This window comes from Pteronotus mesoamericanus, unplaced genomic scaffold, assembly GCF_021234165.1.
Source record: "Pteronotus mesoamericanus isolate MK-2021 breed Mesoamerican mustached bat unplaced genomic scaffold, CSHL_Meso_final contig_101, whole genome shotgun sequence".
In the NCBI taxonomy this organism is placed as follows: Eukaryota; Metazoa; Chordata; class Mammalia; order Chiroptera; family Mormoopidae; genus Pteronotus; species Pteronotus mesoamericanus.
This window is the reverse complement of record NW_026555001.1, coordinates 690,227-708,506: the sequence shown is the minus strand read 5'-3', so window position 1 is coordinate 708,506 and position 18,280 is coordinate 690,227. Positions and strand designations below refer to the sequence as shown.

The 18,280-nt window shown below is 49.6% G+C and overlaps 1 protein-coding gene across 1 annotated transcript in view; it reads left to right on the top strand.

The window, feature by feature from the left end:
* The window catches only part of TTC7A (tetratricopeptide repeat domain 7A), a 113,386-nt gene that overhangs the window by 853 nt on the left and 94,253 nt on the right, over positions 1 to 18,280 (top strand). Inside the window, exons 2-3 of the mRNA XM_054566908.1 lie at positions 6,908 to 7,071; positions 12,135 to 12,303. Coding sequence (XP_054422883.1) covers positions 6,908 to 7,071; positions 12,135 to 12,303 — 333 coding nt within the window. The remainder of the gene's footprint in view (positions 1 to 6,907; positions 7,072 to 12,134; positions 12,304 to 18,280) is intronic.

Sequence of the window (18,280 nt, the reverse complement as noted above, 5' to 3'; positions counted from 1 at the left end):
TCCCCCTTGCCCTAGCTCTCCTTCCCTGAAGTCAAGTTGACAGCCGAGCTCTGTCCGTAAGAGACCTAGTTGGAGTGATTGATAAGCACCAGGGTGGGGAGGGGTGGTGAAGTGTGAAAGAGGCCTGGTAAGCCTCAGTTTCCTCATTTGTGGTCAGACTGGGGACCCTTCTAGCCCTGGCAGCACTGGCTTAAGCAGTAGGGCTGGTTTGGCTAGGCTGGGTTCTCGCTCTGCACTGAGGTGGGAAAGCACCCCGATGTGGCAGTGGGGGGAAAACCCTGTCCCAGTCTCCAATCTCAGATCCTGCCCTTGGTGCCTTCAGCTCATCCTGGAGAGCCCTCCCTGAGCTCTAGCTTTGAGCCCTTCAGAGCCCTGTGGAAGGGAGTAAATAGACATAGACATAGAGTTTTAAGGGCTGCCTGTAGAAGGATCTGTGGGGGAGAAGGAATGATAATAATAGTAATAACTAACACTTACCTAGTACTCACTCTGTGCCAGGCACTGTCCTGAGCACTTTAATCACTTCATTAATTCTTCCCAATGACCCCATGAAGCAGGTACTCTTGTTTGCCCCACTTACAGATAAAGACACTGAGGCACAGAGAAGTTAAGTGTCTTGATCATCCAGCCGATAAGTGGTAGAGTCAGGATTTGAACCCAGGTTTCTCAGTACATCTTTTAACCACTTGCACTCTTACCTCAAAGATGTATAGTGTGAAATTCCAGCTTGAGGAATTGCCAGAATGGATGTGGAGGCAGGGAGGTGATCAGAGGGACCCTGTGTGTTAGACTGTGGAGCTCAGAGGGAGGGGAGAGGGTTTCAGGAAGTAGCAGAATGTGGACTGTCCCCCCTGACTGGTGCTGGGAAGGGCAGAGTGTGTCTGCACTATGAGGAGAAAGGTTAGGACACTGTGGGGGCCCACGTGGCAGGGACAGACAGTCGGGTTGAATCTTTGTGGTAGATCTAAGCGTTATAGTGAGGGGCAGTAGCCAGAGCTGGTACATATATAGAAAAAGCTGGTGAGCCCCCCTTTTCAGGGAAGAAGAGATAAATTGCAAGTTCCCTTCTTTCCCCTATGTGGGGTGATATGCTGGGGTGAGTCTGGTAAGGGGGTGGGGAATGGAAAGTGACCCAAGCAGAGGGCACTGGGGCCTGGGACAGGTGCAGGAACCCGAGTGAGGTTAGCACTACCCAGAAACACTGGGACCAAGACAGGAACCAGGACTCCTCAGTCCACACAGGGCCATATTTCCTAAGCTAGTCTTCAGAGGTCTCAAGGGACACCAAGTAGTTAATTAATTGCTATCCCAGGAAGAAAGGGTTTAGAAAGTCACACAAGTTAAGAAATTGGTCTTAATGGAATCATTAACAGACGTTTTAAACTGCATGATTTCTCAGGGCCTTTAATATGCTCACCTGCATGTGATGTAAAAGCCAAGGGAAAAGTATAAATACCAAATTTCTCAAACTTACCTTACTATATTCTATGAAGCCCTGCTGGGAAACAAAGCTATGGCATCATTTACAAATAGTACGGTATAAAGTGCTTTCTCTATTTTTTAATTTTTGTAAACAAGCCGGTGAGAAGGGCAGAAATTGTTGTCCCCATTTTAAACACAGGGACACCGGGACTCAGAGAAGTCACATAATGTGTATGCGGCAGATCCTGTACCCAAACCTGAGTCCTTACTACCAAGTCACTAGTGACAGAGTGGGGCATATGAAGCCTGGCTTGGCTTCACTGTGGGAACTGACCAGCACAAGGGAGACTGAAGGATGCTGGGGGAGGCGCTTCTGCCAACTTTTGGGTTTGGTTCTGTGAGTGACTTTTTTCCCACTGTTAAATCTGGATACAGTATCCCAAAATGCACTCACGCACATGAGCAAGGAAAACAAGTGCCTCCCAAAGCCCATGCATGGAGCATTTTGGTTCTCTCTCCCTGGGGTTTTTTTTTTGTTTTGTTTTGTTTTGTTTTTCAATTGATCTTAGAAAGAGGAAGGAAGAGAGAAACATCGATTTGCTGTGTCACTTATTTATGCATTCGCTCGTTAATTCTTGTATGTGTCCTGACCAGGGATCAAACCTGCAACCTTGGCCTATCAGGATGACTCTAACCAACTGAGCTACCCAGCCAGGGCTCTCCACAGAGTTCTTAATCACTGCAGGGATTGAGAGCCTGTTTTCTGGGATGGGGAGGGGTGTTGGTGCTGACCCCTCTGCAACCCAGGAGGGAGGTTCTTAAAAGTCACACACCTGGCCTGTTAGACTCTTACAGTCAGTGACTGGAAGCTTCACCAGTTTATATAATTTGGGAAAGGGGAGGAAGGTATGTGGGGGGTGGACGCATACCCCAGCTGAACCCCATTTTACAGACTGAGGCCCTGCTGTATCTGTGGAGTTTCCTTCAGAAACTAGATCACATAGATTTCACGGCAGGGGGCGGGGGCGCCTCTCTCTAGTCTGGTGGGAGGGAAGGACCCTCCCCTCAGAAGGGGCCCCTACCGGCTTTTCCTGTCTGGGGAGGCTGCTCCCCACCACCCACCCAGGAGGATGGTGGTTGCTGCTTTTTGTACATTTACTTTCAGACTCACATCCGGTTTAGAGGTGGTCAGGATGGAGCAGTGTATGGCTGTTTGTGGTGAGGTGTGTTCATGTAAAAAGAAAGACCCCATCCAAGTGTTTAAGGAAAAAGAAAACTTTATTATGAAAAATTTCTAAAACATCCAAAAAGTAGTAGAGACAATGACTCTCTTGTGTCCATCCACCATTAGCATCCATTTATGAATTCATGAATCCCTCTATCTTGAAGTCTTTCCTAATCTGTATTCACCACCACCCTCCCCCCAACCTTTGTTTTTTAACTGAATAAATTTTTTTTTTTGAACTGGAGATTGTTCTGAGCGTTTCTTCAGGTGAGTTAGAGGGGATGTTTGAGGCAGATGGCTTCTCACTGCTTTTGGCCTCTTCCTCCTCGGTCAATGGTTGGCAAGTTCCAACCCTCTGCAGTCCTGTGAGGTGTGAGCAGCTGTGGAGACCGCTGTGACCCCATGTGACCTAGTAAGGACGGGCCTGGTCTTAACTCCAGGCTTGGTGGCTGGACCCACGTTTCCGGACAGCAAATTGGCAGGTTGTGGAGAGGGGAACACCTTTTGCAGGTGGGGATGCGGGAGGAGGCAGGCATCCTTGAAGTGGATCTCTGTGACCTGGCACCTGAGAGAGGCCTGGACAGAGGTGGGAGCAGAGAGGAGACCAGCTGACAGAGGTCTTCAAAACAAGGTGGTGGGCCGGCTGGGTGGCCATTAAGGGGTGGCCTCATTTGGTCTCTGTCAAGGGCAGGGGGCCGAGTTGGGCTTGGCTGGGCCCCCAGTCTGTCTCACTGTTAGAAGGCCTTCCTGGTGCTCCTGGGGTGTGGGCAGGGGGGCTGGAACGCTTCACCCAAACCGGAAAGGGGGCAGATTTTGGACAACATGATGATAAAAAACAATTTGTTTACCTTTGGAGAAGGACAGGAAAGCCTCTATTTACCTGGATTCTTATTTAACAAAAATCTAGATTCTGAAAATCTAGAATTTTTCATTCCAAAATATCCTTCGGTACCATAGACTGGCCAGCTGAGAATAGGAAGATTGAGAGAAAGAATGGCACAGGGAGAAGAATTGAGCAAGGAAGAAAAGAAATTCCCAAAACCTACTGAGTATCTATCTGCTAAACAAAACAGAGGGATCGAGTGGGGCCGGGCAGTGAAGAGGAAGGCAAAAAGTCTCTCGAGAAGGACCTGAAGTGTTTACAAAATAGTCTGAAGCTTATAGGTATAAAACCATGAAAACAATTCTCATTCCTGCCCTTGGAATTACTATTAGCTTTTACCCTTCTGTTTATAGCTCTTAGAAAGTTTTTCATTTATAATGTACCAGAAACTCTGCTCTACACAGGATAGGATGCAAGGGAGACAGATTATTCTTTGGCTGTGTTATGTTGTTATGGGTTGTGACCCATTGCATGTCTTTATTATCATCTATAAAATGGGAATAAGATCTACCGTTGTGCTGATTAAATGATACAATATAGTAAAGTACCTGGTACTCAGTAGGCCCTTGAGAAATATTAGCCCCCCTTTCTCTTTCTCCCTCCTTTCTTATTAAAAGGCACACTCGTGGTTTAGAGCCGTGCAAATGATCTGTGAAAGACCCATTTTATGTTTTTACATTCCCAATCTGATGTGCTCCAATAGTTTCATAAAGTACACAAACTTTTACCCTTCCAATTTTTTATTATTCGAGTCAACAGATTTAGAATCATTCTGCCACGCTATTATTCAAACTTTGTGAATGTTTACTCTAAATTTCTGCCCTTACCTCCAGGGACGGGGTCACAAACACTCACAGACCTACCTGTTCCAGTCCACTGACCACCCTTTGAGCAGCAAGTGTTCAGAGGACACTCCCATTATTTTGAGGAGTGGTGGCGCCCTGGGGAGTATTTCTAGATTGAGGGTTGCCTGGAAGGAAGCTGGTTTCTCTCGGTATGAAAGGAATGGAGCCGATGAAACCAAGGGGAGCTCTGGGCGGAGCCATTGGGTGGCGGAGGCGGAGCCAGGTGGCCGGAAGGCTCTGCTGCTGCGAACTGGGTGGGGAGCTAGCTGCGCAGAGCCGCAGAGCGCTGGCGCACACCCGGGCGGAAGGCGGGGAGCAGCCCCAGAGCCTGGGAAGGGGCGGTTCCCTGCGAGGAACACGTTCCTAACCCCACCCCCGGTTTTATAGAGGCAAAACAGGTGAGGGAGAACAACTTGCCTAGAGGCCCACCTCTCAGGACTGCTGCTCAGACACCCACTGCGAAGCATCTCACCCCGAACTTTTCTGGCTGAGCTGAATGAGTGCCTTTCATTCCGGGGTTGATTGAAACTTTTATCTGTGAATAGGTAATATATCCACATGGGTCAAGGTACCTTCCAAAGGTACCCACTGTAAAGATGAAAAGTCTCCCTCCGTTTCTGCCCCCTTTCCAAGTAAACCAGCAAGATTATTAGGTATTTGTGTATCCTTTCACACACAGCGTCCGGCAGAAGTAATGCCATTGAGTGTGGTGGGTAGCAGTTTGAACATTTCACCTAAAGTGTCATATGGTCTGCTTGAGTGTGCTATTGTTGTTACAGAATTATATGCTTATGTTTTTGTAATAAAAAGGGGGCGTTATTTGTGGGCCCTGTATTTTTATGGGTGCCTGAACACCCAGGGGCACATTATGTTCACCTCTGGACTCTGCTTTCTTACCAATTTATTTTGGAGTTTATTCCATAATAGCAAATACTGAGCTTCCTCATTCCTCTTTATGACAGCATGATCTCCCTTTTTATGGATGTGCCATGCTTTAATCAGCGTCCTGTTGATGGGTGTACAGGTTGTCTCTAATTTTCTGCTATTACAAATAATACTGCAGGAGTGACCTTCTATGTAGGTTGCTTTACACATCTGCAAGGGCACCTTAGGAGCAGAATTGCTGAGTCAATTGAATATACAAAAATAATTTTGATATATGTTGCTAAATTGGCCTTTATAGACGTCCTACCAGCTTCTCTCCCAGCAATGGATAATAGTTTGAACCAGGTACTTGTCTGGCCATTTCCTTCAAATGTTAGTTTTAGAAATCATGAGGGAGGTATAGCAAAGGATCCTTTAAAAGGCTTTGGCATCCTAGGAGGGGAAAATCTCCTGTGACTGTCTTCTGAGATCTGGGCTTTGGGGATGTGCTCTGCTTGGAATCTCCCCTACAGATGGAGAGTCTTCTTCAGAGGCATGCAATTTAGGACAGTGACTTTTAAGTTGTGAGCAAACGCAGTGGTCCCACGAGTGAGGAGTTAGTGGCATCCCTGGGTAAGCCTGAGGATGCTTTCCTGGCAGGAGAAAGAGCTCTCTGAAGAGATGGGACCAAGCACACCCTCCAGGAGACATTTTGGATTGTCATGTAACTCCCTGGGCCTCATGGCTTTCTCCCTTGGTGGTGAAGAGGATCCTATTCACTTGGCAGCTATTTACTGGGCTCCTCTATTGAGTGGTGGTCCTGGTCCTTTACCCTGGTTGAAGGGGGAAGGTCAACGACCCAGTCACATCAACCACAGCCGCCCAAGACTATCACGAAAGCACACTTAACCTCTGGCCCTGCACGCTGAACACGGGAATCCCATCCCCACCTAAACCGTTTTGGCTGTAGGTGGCCGGAATACACTGGTCACAAGATTGGAGTTTTCAGTGTGGTGGGAGAGGCAGCAAATTAAACCAAGTGATATAAATTCACCTGCTGGGTGGTGAGGTCTGCAGATAAGCTAATGTCTGTGAGAGAACTCCAGAAAGTGCCAGTACTAAACCTCTTCAAGGAATCGCCTTGCTGTATGGGTAAACCTGCTTCCCACCTTAACTCTTCACTTGGTTCCTAGGTTCTCTCCTGGTCATGTTAAATAAAATACCTTCAAAGTGGAGAAAACCAAATATGGTTACATGGAAATTGGGAGCATGTGAAAATGCATTATTAAACTGCTTCACATTTTATTCTTCTTTGGTCGTTTGGAGAAATTCCTTCTTGGTTTAAGAACTTATTACCCGCAATGGGGCATGGGTGTGACTTTGTCCCTCATTTTAAATTCTGGAATTCTGGGAATTTGCCCCAAGTCCTAGGAACTCTTCTTCCCCGACTGCTAAACTACAAAACCCAGGGGGGTGGTTTATGCTGGTACAGTGGTAGAATGCCTGTTTTTTCTTTAAGGCTATTTAAGTTTATGGAAATAGTGTCTTTATTGATTTTCTCAAACCTGGACCACTTATATGCTAGGATGGGGTGGTTGAGTCAGCACAGGGACATATACCAGTCTCCACATTTGCCATATTCAAGGGGATCACTGCCCTGTTTTTCAGATGACTTTGGAAAATTGCTCCTGGCAGAGGCCCTCCTGGAGCAGTATTTGAAAGAGAATAATGCCAAGATAAAAGACTCCATCCCTTTGCTGGAAAAGAATGAGCCGAAGATGAATGAAGCGAGAAACTACCTGAGCAGTATCCTCAACCATGGGAAGCTGTCAGTAAGTTGTCAGCCTCCTCAAGCCTGGGCCCCCCTTCTTATCCTGCCTGCTATCTGCTGTCAGTCTTCCTGGGTCATTCAGTCACCTGAGCAGCAAGTGTCTCTTAGGTTTGGCCTTGTGCTATTCAGGACAGTAGCCACTAGCCACATGTGCACTTGAAATCGAGCTACTCCAAATTGAGGTGCACTATAAGTGTAAAACATACACTGGATTTTGAAGACTTAGTACAAAACAAAGAATATAAAAAATCATTAATTCTTTACATTGATTACATGTTCAGATTATAATATTTTGGATAAATTGTATTAAAATGTAATTAAAAATTAATTTTACCTATTTTTACCTTTTTTAATGTGACAAGTAAATGTTCTTAGAAAACTTAGATTATACATGCAGCTTAAGTTATATTTCTGTTAGACAGTGCTTGGTTAACCTAGTATGTGCCTGATCCCTTGTGTTCTTTAGGGGTCTCAAGGAACAAAAACATTAGTGAGCCCAAGATCTAGTTGGAAACAGGTGGACGTGCAGAGCTGGCCAGTGATGAAAGAGCCCAATAACATGGCAAGCCAGTTTAAGTCCAAGTGCATTTATTGAGCACCTACTGTATGCCAGGCACTGAGGGGAGGTATAGAGGGAAGCATAATCACAGCTTTCTCTAGACCATTACTACCCAAAGTATAGTCCATCCACCTGTAGATTGGGTTTGATCTGGAAGCTGGTTAGGAATGCAAAAACTGAATTTGAATCTGCATTTAATCTGTTCTCTGGGTGATTTATTGCAAAGTAAAGTTTGAGACTGTTCTAGATTTCAGTATATGCTGAGCTATAGTAGAGGTATTGTGCTGTCATTAGAGACCCAGAGAAGATATGATTTTTCAAGAGATGTTCTAAAGTTATATATTTATTGACCTAAACACTTGATTGCAACCAACTTTGTGCAAGGCATTGTGTTATGTACTTTGAGGGCCATAAAGATGAGTCCAGATGGACCCTGTCCTGCAGGAGGTTGCAGGTCTCCTGGAAAGATAAGTCGTATCAGCACGATGTCCAGTACAGACTGTGACACATCCCATGGGCATGGTGTACATGCAGAGGCAAGTCCGAGGGGAACACTCGTTAGGGTGAGGCAGGAGTCGCCTCGGGGGCAGTAGCACTAGAATTGGACCCTTGGGGGAGAGCTGGACCTTGAATGGGGAAGGAGGTGGACATTCAGAGATAGGACAAGGCATTCCAAGCTAAGGGAGCAGTGTGTAATCTAAGGGTTCCTCTTACAAGAATTTCATTAAAATATGTCAGTACGCAGGAGTGAAGGGGAATGGCGGGTAATTAGGTTATACAATTACACTGGGTCAGAGAATGGGGACCAGAACACCACACTGGGAAGCATCTGGCTTTTTCTGTAAGCCACGCAGGGAGAGTGTACTGGAAGTTTAAGGTTACTGCCTTTCGAGTCCTCGACAGGGATTATTGTAGCTCTGGGAGGTTTTGTGTCAGATTAAAATAGCTGCTTGACCCCGCGCATGGTTTCTGACCTTTCGGGCCCTCCGGTTCCTGGTCTGCTAATCAAAAGTGTTGGACTTGACCGGTGGGTCCCAAGGTTTTCCCATTAAGACCCTTTTCATTTTTTTCTTTACAATAGACTCCATTAAATATTTAAGAATTATTTTTAAAATAAAGATGGTTCTGGCTTATTGTAAAAAATCCACTACATAAACAAGTAGTTTGAATAATAAATCACAGTCCTTGTCTGCCACCCCTGCCCCCACACTTATTCCCATGCCCAGCGCTGAGCACTGGCCACCATTGGGTATGTGTCCCACACTCCTTTCTCTGTTTTTTAACAAACACACATACACACATATAAAGCTTTCTCGTCTTACTAGAGTCGTAAGATATGTATTTGACAGGCTGTTCTTTTGCACCGAGAACTTCCCTTTGGAGCTTTCTCCATGCCAATGCCTCATTCTTTGTATTGGCCAAATAGTACACCCAGGTATTGTTGTGAAAACCGTTTTGTCTACCACATCACATTTATTAAATGCAAATTCTACCATGCTTTATTCATCAAAGACATACATAGGCACCGATGATGTTGAGAAAGTCCCTGTTGTCCAGGCCAAAGCCAAAAACATAATGCTGATGAGGCAAAATAGAATATTAAAAGTAGTTTATGGGATTCTCTGTCTTACCCCAAAGACCAGGGTGTGGCTGGGGAGGGTGTTATTTTTCCTGGCAGCAGGTGAACCCCCAGGTGGGTTCCCCTGTACCCCGATATCTGTGATGGGATGAGGAGAACGGAGAGGCACCTCTTCAGGGTAGTTTGAGACCTACTCTCAGTGACCTCTAAGATCCTGCCCAGCTAGTTCTGTGGAGGTCGGTGAAAACGAACCATTTGTCATAACTTGTCACCCACTGAGCCCAGCCATTGCACCATCCCACGGGTGCTGCATAGCGACCCTCTCAGTGGTGCTTCCTAGTATCCCCTTTTTCCAGGTGAAGAGACTGAGACCCAGGAGAGGCTGGTCACTTAGCCAAGGACCAGAGTAGCAGGTCCAGGACCTGAGTACATGCCTGTTTGTCCCCACATCCTGAGCTCTCGTGCTCTTGGCTACTTCCTGGGACTGCCCCCCAACACCTGGAGTGGAGATAAAACAGTGACAGGGAGACTTGGATTAATGTTAGTGGCCATGGTGACGCTCTTGCCCTTACCAGTCCCATTCTGCCTCTGTGAAGTATTTCCTCACCTGTTTCCCCTCTAACCTGGGGATTCACATGTGCTCTTTCCTCCCTCTTTGTTGACAGAGACACCGAGCCACGAAGACTAGGTAACATGCCTGCTCCACAGCAGAGGGACTTTTCCCCAGACTGAGTGACTTCCTGCATAACATCCTTCCCCTGGGCCAGGGCCAGGGCTTTGTGGTTCCCTGACTACAACTGGATTGACAGGCCAAGAACATCTCAAATTCAGATGCATGGGTCCCACGGAGTATAGCCCACTTTCAGTTCTGCCAAATATGGGCATTAAAAAAGTAACAGCAAAGCTGTGCTATTTTCTATTACCGTCACTCCCTAAAAGAACATACATCTTGACACCAAAAAAACAAGACCAACATGTGTCTGGGATTAATGGCAGCTTTTTAAATAGTACAGGTTTAGCTTTGTGAAACATTCACCACATTGTTGTCCTTAATTTTCCCCCAGCTGGGTGGAAGCTCTGGTGTAAACCGTGGTCCACCAGGAACCACAGAGCTCCACCCTGTCATCGCGTCGCGCCCCGAAACTTGTCCTTCTGAGCTTAGCTGCTCTTTTCCCTGTTTACGGTAGAACTGGATAATACTAATAATTACTCATGCCCTGTATTTATCATGCTTCTTTCTAAAGAAAAGTTCAAAGCTCTCTTCTGGACTTTGCCCTATTAATGCTCTTGGCATTGCTATGATGGGAGGTGAGGGGTGGGCGTTAGGATCTTGCCCTCACAATGGGAAAACAAGGCCGAGCAGGGAGGAAATGTGCCTGTGGCTTGAGACCAAGTGGAGAGAAAGCAGAGATGTTGCCAGTCTTGGAGGGATTGTGAGCTGCATGCCCCTGGGGCTGTGTAATCTATGGCCTGGGCCCAGGGAGTGGGTGGCCTACTGGAGAGACTGGCAAATGCCCTTGAAAAGTTCAGCCTTTCAGAGTTAATCAATAGTCAGCAGATCAGGCTGCAGGAGCCAAACGGGTCCATTTGGTAGAGCCCTTGTAGGAATTTAGTAGAAGGGAGCTCCCTGGTAGTCAGGGAGACTTCCAGGAGGAGGTGGGCATGAGCAAAGTCCCACCTCCCTCATGGAAGAGAATCTGGATAGCTTGGGAGAAAGCAGAGACTGTTCCAGATAGGGGGCCTGTGTGAACAAAGGCCAAGGTAGAATGTGTATTTACAAAAACCAAAAAGACCGGTGGATGAGGAAGGAGAATTTGGCTGTGCTGTGCTCCATTTCTCTCCCTTGGCTTCTGAGAGAGCAGTAGATAATGGGGAGTGTGGAGCCTTCCCCAGGGTCTGTCACATGTGCCCCGGAGTCTGATCTCCCCACAAGGAGTCAGGAGAGGCACCTTCCTATGTGACAGAGGCTGGTGTGGGAACCGGCGCTAAACCTCCAGGGAGCTTTGTGGACAGAAGCGATGCTGTGTGGTGGGGACAGTGCCCAGAGCCTGGCCAAAGGGGTGGTGGGTCTGCTGAGCACAGAAATGAAGACAGCAGGCTAGAGCAAGCAGCCTCAAAAGGTGGGAGATCCTGTCCAAGGCCCCAGAACTGGGGCAGGGCCAACCAGACCTCCTCAGGGCCTGAGGTTCCTTTTATGGGGTAAAGATCTGGGCATCAGCAACTCTTGAAAAAGGAAGGCAAGGCAAATCAAACAGGTTTGAATTTTAGCATTTGACTGTGCGCTTTTATTACCTGCTTCTTATAAAATGTGGCCCAGCAGGCCTTCACTCTCCTTCCCGCTTACGTCCCACACTGCTGATGTGGCCGTGCTCCCCACAAAGGTCCTGCTTTTGTGTGGGGCCTTCAGCTTGAGGCCTGTCACCTGCATGGGCACTTTCCAAGGTTTTTCACCTCATTGTGTGTGTGTGTGTGTGTGTGTGTGTGTACCCCCTAATTATATCAGGCCCCATAAAACTTGGCCTGATATAATTTGGAGGGGGTGTGTGTGTGTGTGTGTGTGTGTACACACACAAGTGCCTGAACTCCTAAGTGCCAACCTTGGGCTGAAGCCTATGGGGGCTGCAGGACAGAGAAGACAAGGCCCACTGCCTGCAGCATAGCTGTGTGCATAAGACACACACATGAAAGAGCTGGGGACTCCTATGAGAATTTCAATAAGTAGGCCATGGACTGCAGGCGTGGAGAGAAGGGAGTCCTCGGCATGTGCTCAAAGGTCAGGGAACATCTTCTAGAGGAAGAGGAAATTTCTGAGCAGGGTCTCAGGCAAACTGTCATGACTCAGTGAGAGGGTATTCATCCTACCTGGTGGGGGTGGGAGCAGGGGCTCTGGGGCAGGAGCCTACTAATGCGGTCCTTGTCCTTTCAGCCACAGTACATGTGTGAGGCCATGCTAATCCTGGGCAAGCTGCATTACGTGGAGGGCTCCTACCGAGATGCCATCAGCATGTATGCACGGGCCGGAATTGATGACCTGTCCGTGAACAATAAGCCCCTGTATCAGATGCGGCTGCTGGCAGAGGCGTTTGTCATCAAAGGTAGGTGTGGGCGCTGGCTGGGGCTTCCCACCACCGCGCCCCGCACATTACACGCAGGCCCCCCTGTGCCGGGAGCAGGCGGCAGCTGTAGGGCAGCAGATGCTGGGTGGAGGGTGAGTCTGCTGGACCGATGTCCAAGATACGTCACCCCTGGTGGTGCCCAGGCGCTGACCAGCCAGGTGGACACCAGCAATAACTGGGCATCCTGGCTGGCGATGGGCACCAGGTTGGATGTCAGAAGACTCAGGTTCTCGCCCTGGCTCTGTCGACAACTAGCTATATCCACTGTGTGCCTTTGAGCAAATCACCTCTTCACCTTTCTTTGCTGCAGTTGACTTGTTTGTCAGACAGGGCTGTAATACCTGCCCTCGCAGGGTTACCGTGACCAGGAGGAATCAGTTGGGTAACCAGTTGAGAAAGGCTTAAAAATGCCATCCCCTTATCAGGCTGGTTGCTGGTGGCTGACGTTGGCTACAAATCAGGTGCCTGATGGTATAGAGCGGTCCGTTACTTCTCAGGTACTTGCTGGGCACCGGCTGTGAGCAGCCCAGAGAGGTGGTACCAGCAATGGGCGGGTCAGAACCAGTTCCCAGGTGAGGGGTGCTCGGGTGGAGACCCAGGCACACAGGGTCAGCGATGTAGGAATTTCATGGTGCAGGAGGCCATGGATGGCTCAGCTGGGGCAATAGTGCCATTGAACTGGGCCCTGAAGGTGTTTCTTGTTAGTAAAAACCCTACCCCAAGTTTCATGCTCCAGGCTTCTCCTTCCCTGGATTCCAATCCTTGGGATCACAGAGCCTGAGGTGCGGCTCCTGGTGGCAGTGAGGTTCCAGGAGCCCTTCTGCCCAGGAATCTTGAATGTTTGATCATCTCTCCCTATTTCAGCACAAACCAACCCCCAGAGAAAAGTCTAGAAATGCATGTGGACCTGTGGGGATTTGGTGTCTGGCATTGGTAGAGTATTTGTCACCTTTTCATCACAGGTAGGGACATTTTCCCCATCTTATGTATGGGGACACTGAGGCTCAGAGAGGATACATACCTTGTTCAAAGTTACACAGAGATTTGAGGTGGAGCCAGGACAGGAACCTCCACTCTCTGACGCTGGCCTTGGAATATGAGTCCCCTGACCCCAGTCCCCTGTCTCCCTTGGACACCTGTGCAGGCCATAGCCTCCTTGTCCCTGTTTGTCCACTGCTGGGGCCCTGGATCCCTTTCCCCAACGGGAGACTGTTTTCGCCATCCCAGGAAATCTGCTGAGCATGTCGCCCTGGACAGACGCAGCACCGGCCTGCAGGAGGGCAGGTGCCCACCTGGGGTGGTCCAGTCTGTGGGCTCTCCTCCCTTTGCTTTCTTGTCCTCTTCTCTGGGCTCCTGGCACAGGCCATTCTTGGGGGTGATCTTCACTTGGTGTTTGGGTTTTCCAGGCCTCTTGGAAACCACTTCTTCCTCAGACTTCCTGAACCTAACACCTTTCCTTGGGGGTCCTTTCCAGCACTTTTTTCCCTGTAGAACTGGCTCGGTACCTACTGCTCCCTGTCTCCTGCTCTCTACTCTTTCCAGCACTCCTCCAGCTTCTTGGTGGTCAGAGGTCCTGCAGGGGAGGTAAGGAACCGGGCACTGCGGCGTGGGCTGCTGGTTGCGTGCTGCATCAGGTCCCCGCCCCTCACTCACTGCATGTGGCCTCCCACTTGCCCGCCTCCTTTCTGCCTGTCCTCCCTGTCCTGTTGCAGTGACTGTGCCCTGCTGCTTGGCATGCCGAGGTTCCCCTGACCCTGCACGTGCTTGAGACCATGCACAAGGCCTCCAGAGTATGCATCATGTTGATTTTCCTAGGTTTGGGGGTCCCAGTGGGTCTCCCCACACAGAGAGTACGGGGCGGGAATGGCTGGTCATTGCTCCTGACTCCATTTATGAGCAAGGGGATTGTATTAGTCCGTCTGGGCTGCCAAATCAAAATACCATAGGCCGGGTGGTTTAAACAGTAGGAATTTACTTGTCTCAGCTCTGGAGGCTGGGAAGTTTAAGATCAAATGCCAGCAGGGTTGGTGTATGGTGAGGGCTGTCTCCTTGGGTTGTGGATGGCTGCCTGCTCACTATGTCCTCACATGGTCTGGCCTCGCTGTGTGTACCTGGCACAATCCCTCTCTCTTCTTCTTCTTAGAAAGCTGCTAATCCCATCTCGAGGCCCCTTCCCTCATGACCTCATCTAACCCTAATCACCTCCCAAAGGCACCATCTCCAAATACCAATTCACTGGGGGTTAGGACTAAAACATATGAAATGAAGGGGGGTGGGGAAAGGCACATACATTCAGTCCAGAGAAAGGATAATGGCAGCAGGAGGCCACGGAGTTCACAGAGTAATAACACTTCCTAAGCCCTTGCTCGGTGCAGTGTGCCCTCATTAAATCTACACAGAACCCCCTGCGTGGGTGTTCTCTTCATTCCTACTTTATAGATAAGGAGCTGTGGTGAAAGGGGTGAATGGACTCATGTGGATTTCACAAGAAGGGGCAGAGCCCGGGCTTGAACCCAGGCACCCAGAGCTCATCAACACCTGTGGTCAGAAATCTAGACTGAGAGGAAATCACAGAATTGATGTAGGTCAATTATAAGTGACCTCACATTATAGATGAGGAAACCGAGGCTGGCGAATGTGAAGCAACTTACCCAGGATGTCAGTTAGCTAGTGTTTAAACTAGAACACTCCACCCCAGGCAGCCTCTCCGTTTCAGGCGCTGCCAGACTCCAGGCGGCCCCCACAGGAGCCTGCCTTGCCTGCTCCTGAGCCCTCCGCCTGGCCTGGCCTGGCCTGGCCCTTATGTCGCACCGAGAGGAGGCTATAGGGGACCCGCCACCGCGGGGGAGCACCGCAGAGAGCGCAGCGCTCCCTGAAACCTGAGGGTTTGAAACCGGCTGGGGCCAGCTGAGGTGGGAGCAGGGCTCTGAAACCCGCAGAGCCTGTCCTGGGGTTGTCACGGATGAGGAGGATAAAACACAAAAAGTCTCAAACACTTCTCTGTTTGCTGGGAGAGCAGACGGGGCACTTCCCTCTGCCCAGAGAAGGCTGTGGCACATCCCTTTAGTGGGGAAGGCCCTGTTGTCCTTCGGTCCGAGGCTTTTATTGAAAATCATATCAGTGGGGTATGTAACAGGAATGCATACGTTATCTCATTACATCAGTATGGTAAGTTTCACAGTGAGTATATGATGCTTTTAACAAGACAAGTGACAGGAGTACACTGATTTACGTGGGTTTGAGAGGAGACCAGAATCAACAATAGAGGCTATAGATATGGGGAAAGTAGACTTAAAGGTGCCTTAAAGATACAGGGTAAAAGGTGTAAATAAAGCAAATGTCTTAACAAGGTAAGGAGTGTAAATAAAGGTCCTTCATAGCATGAGCTGACCAGAGATCTGAGGGAGGAACAGAGCACACTCTAAAGAGTTTACTTTCAGGCCTGATTACCCTGGGACCCGCCAGATCTGATTTAGGGCTGTTTTTCCTGCACTGTTTCAAGCCCGAGCCAGGCGGGGGAGGGAGCCACCAAGGGTTAAGGAGACTGCTTCTCGGCTGCAGTGATGACTCCGGCCGTGTCCAAGCCAAGCTGAGGGGTGCAGGGGGCCTTTTAGCCCCTTTTCTGTGTCCCCTAATTTCTTATCTGCTGTCAAAAATCAGCAGATAAGCCTGTCTTAGGTCGTTAACCTCAGTGCGAGGTCACTTACCCGTCATTGGCTAATTGACCCTCCATGGCAAAGCGGAGAGGCAGGGGCTATGCCCCTGCCAGCGGGGGACAGGCTGAGTCTCCTCAGGAGCCTGTTTCTCCAACGCCCCCTGATTATTTCCAGCCTTGGGGCCCTCCAGCCTGTTGGCAGGGTTACAGCTCGTGAAACCAGGCCGGGCGTTTCCCAACACCCTTACACCACAGCTTATTTGCCATCTTGCGTGGGATGCTGCTCTGTGGTTCCATTTGGTTCCATCCAGTGGGGCAAGGGGTTCTGAGGCACAGCTGGCTGGAGGACTTGGGGGGAGCTGAGCCAGCCAGGCCTGGAGACTTAGTAGGGCCACAGAGCGGGTGTCTCCATCATGGAGCTCCTGTTCTTGTTGAGGGAATAAGGAACAGGTTCTGGGGCCCTCCACCCTACCCCCCAAAACATGAAGACACACTCAACTCACCTACTTTCGTCTTTAGTGCAGAGGGACTTGGCAGTGTGACCCTCTGAGGCCTCACTTACAGGACTTGCCCTTCTTCATATGGCGGGGAGGGGCATGGACTAGACCAGAAGGTGCTTCCTGACTCTCAGGAAGGGTATTAGACACCAACACGGGAGACTGAGAGAAGGGGGCCGTTGTAGCAGCCTTGAGTTTCTCTTGCCTAAAATGCAGGAACATTACGTGCATGTTTGTATATACCAGATAGAGGGGTACATGACCCTCCAACTTCTGTCAGGGGAAAAATGTTATTGTCCATGCCACATTTGTTCAGAAACAATGTCAAAACCACAGATTTTTCACGAAGATAGAAAAATAAAATGGTTTTATGGGAAGACCTGTCATTTCCCTGTTGGAGCAATTTGTGCGCAGCCTCCGGCACTCCTCCTGTCCCCAAGCATTTTAGTCACACCTGTGCTCAGACTGACCTGGCCCCGCCAGGAGTAGAGAACTGGATTGTAGGTCCTCCAAGTGGCGCCCGGGAGGTGGGCTGGGTCCTGTCAGAGCTTCTCGTTTTGGAGGAAGAATGGCCTCTTCCCGGGCCCTGCTTCAGCCAGGTTGACTTGTCTGCCACTCAGTAATGGGCCTGGCCTGTGGCCAGCTGCTCCTAAGTCACCTGCCTGCCCTGGGCAGAGCTGAGGGCCCTCTCCGTGCCTGTCAGGATCCGCGGTTCAGTCCTTCGCTCCCCAAGGATCATTTTCCCGAGCCCCTCCGGTGTACCTGACTGGGGCAGTGTGCCCAGAAATGAGGTGTGGACCCTTCCTTCTGCGACTGGAAGGTCTGATGGGAGGGGAACAGCTTTATGGCATGGGCACCACCCAGGAGCTTGATGGAAATGCAGACTCTCAGGCCCCTCCCCAGACATGCTAAATCAAACCCTGCATTTCCCAGTGGTGTGAATGCACATTCCAGTTTGAGAAACCCTGCCCTGGAACTCTTGTTTAATAAATATTTGTTGACTGGCAAATCCACCTTCAGTTCACCTGTGTAAGGTGGGAGGTAGCTGTTATGCCCACTCTATGGATGAAGAAACTGAGGCATGCCATGTTACTCTGCCTGTATGTAGCAGAGCTCGGGTTGGTGGCCAGGTGGTTGTCTCCCTAGCTTGTGTCCTGCCTGTGACAGAGGAGTCCATCAGAGTGTGGTGGGAAGAAATTACAGGTAACCTCCGAGATGGGTTCGTGCAGACAAGGAGAGTTCAGGAGGTGCAGGAAGCCAGAGAAAGAGATGTTCCTGGTGCTTACAGCAGAGCCTGGGGGCCGCCCATAAAGGACAATACATTTGGGTACCGTCGTTCTGCCCCTGAGGGTAACCCAGAGGGAACCCTAACAGGACCTTGTGGAAGTAGGGGACTTGAGCCCCTCCCAGCCTCCTTCCGCCCCTGCTCTCCCATGGGGTCTGCTTAGTGTGGAAGCAGCCCAAAGCTGTGGTGTCGGTGGGTGAATTGCCTAGAAAATTTGCTTTTATATGTCAGCATCAGTCACCTTGTGATTCAGAATGGGAAATAGGATCCTACCCTATTCCCCGGCCCTGCAATAGCCCCACTGTGACTTCTGCCAGCCCTCTGCCCCCGGACCAAGCATGTCGGGCCCGGGGGTGGCCCTGGGGAAGAAATGTTCCCAGCCCGTTCCAGGTGCAGAGGATAGATGGTGCAGCCCACCGCCATTTGGGTTTGTTGGGGGAGGGGGACCACCTTTCATTTACCTTGTATTTAAATAACAGCGGAGCCCTGACTGGTGGGCCTCAGTGGGTTGGGCATCGT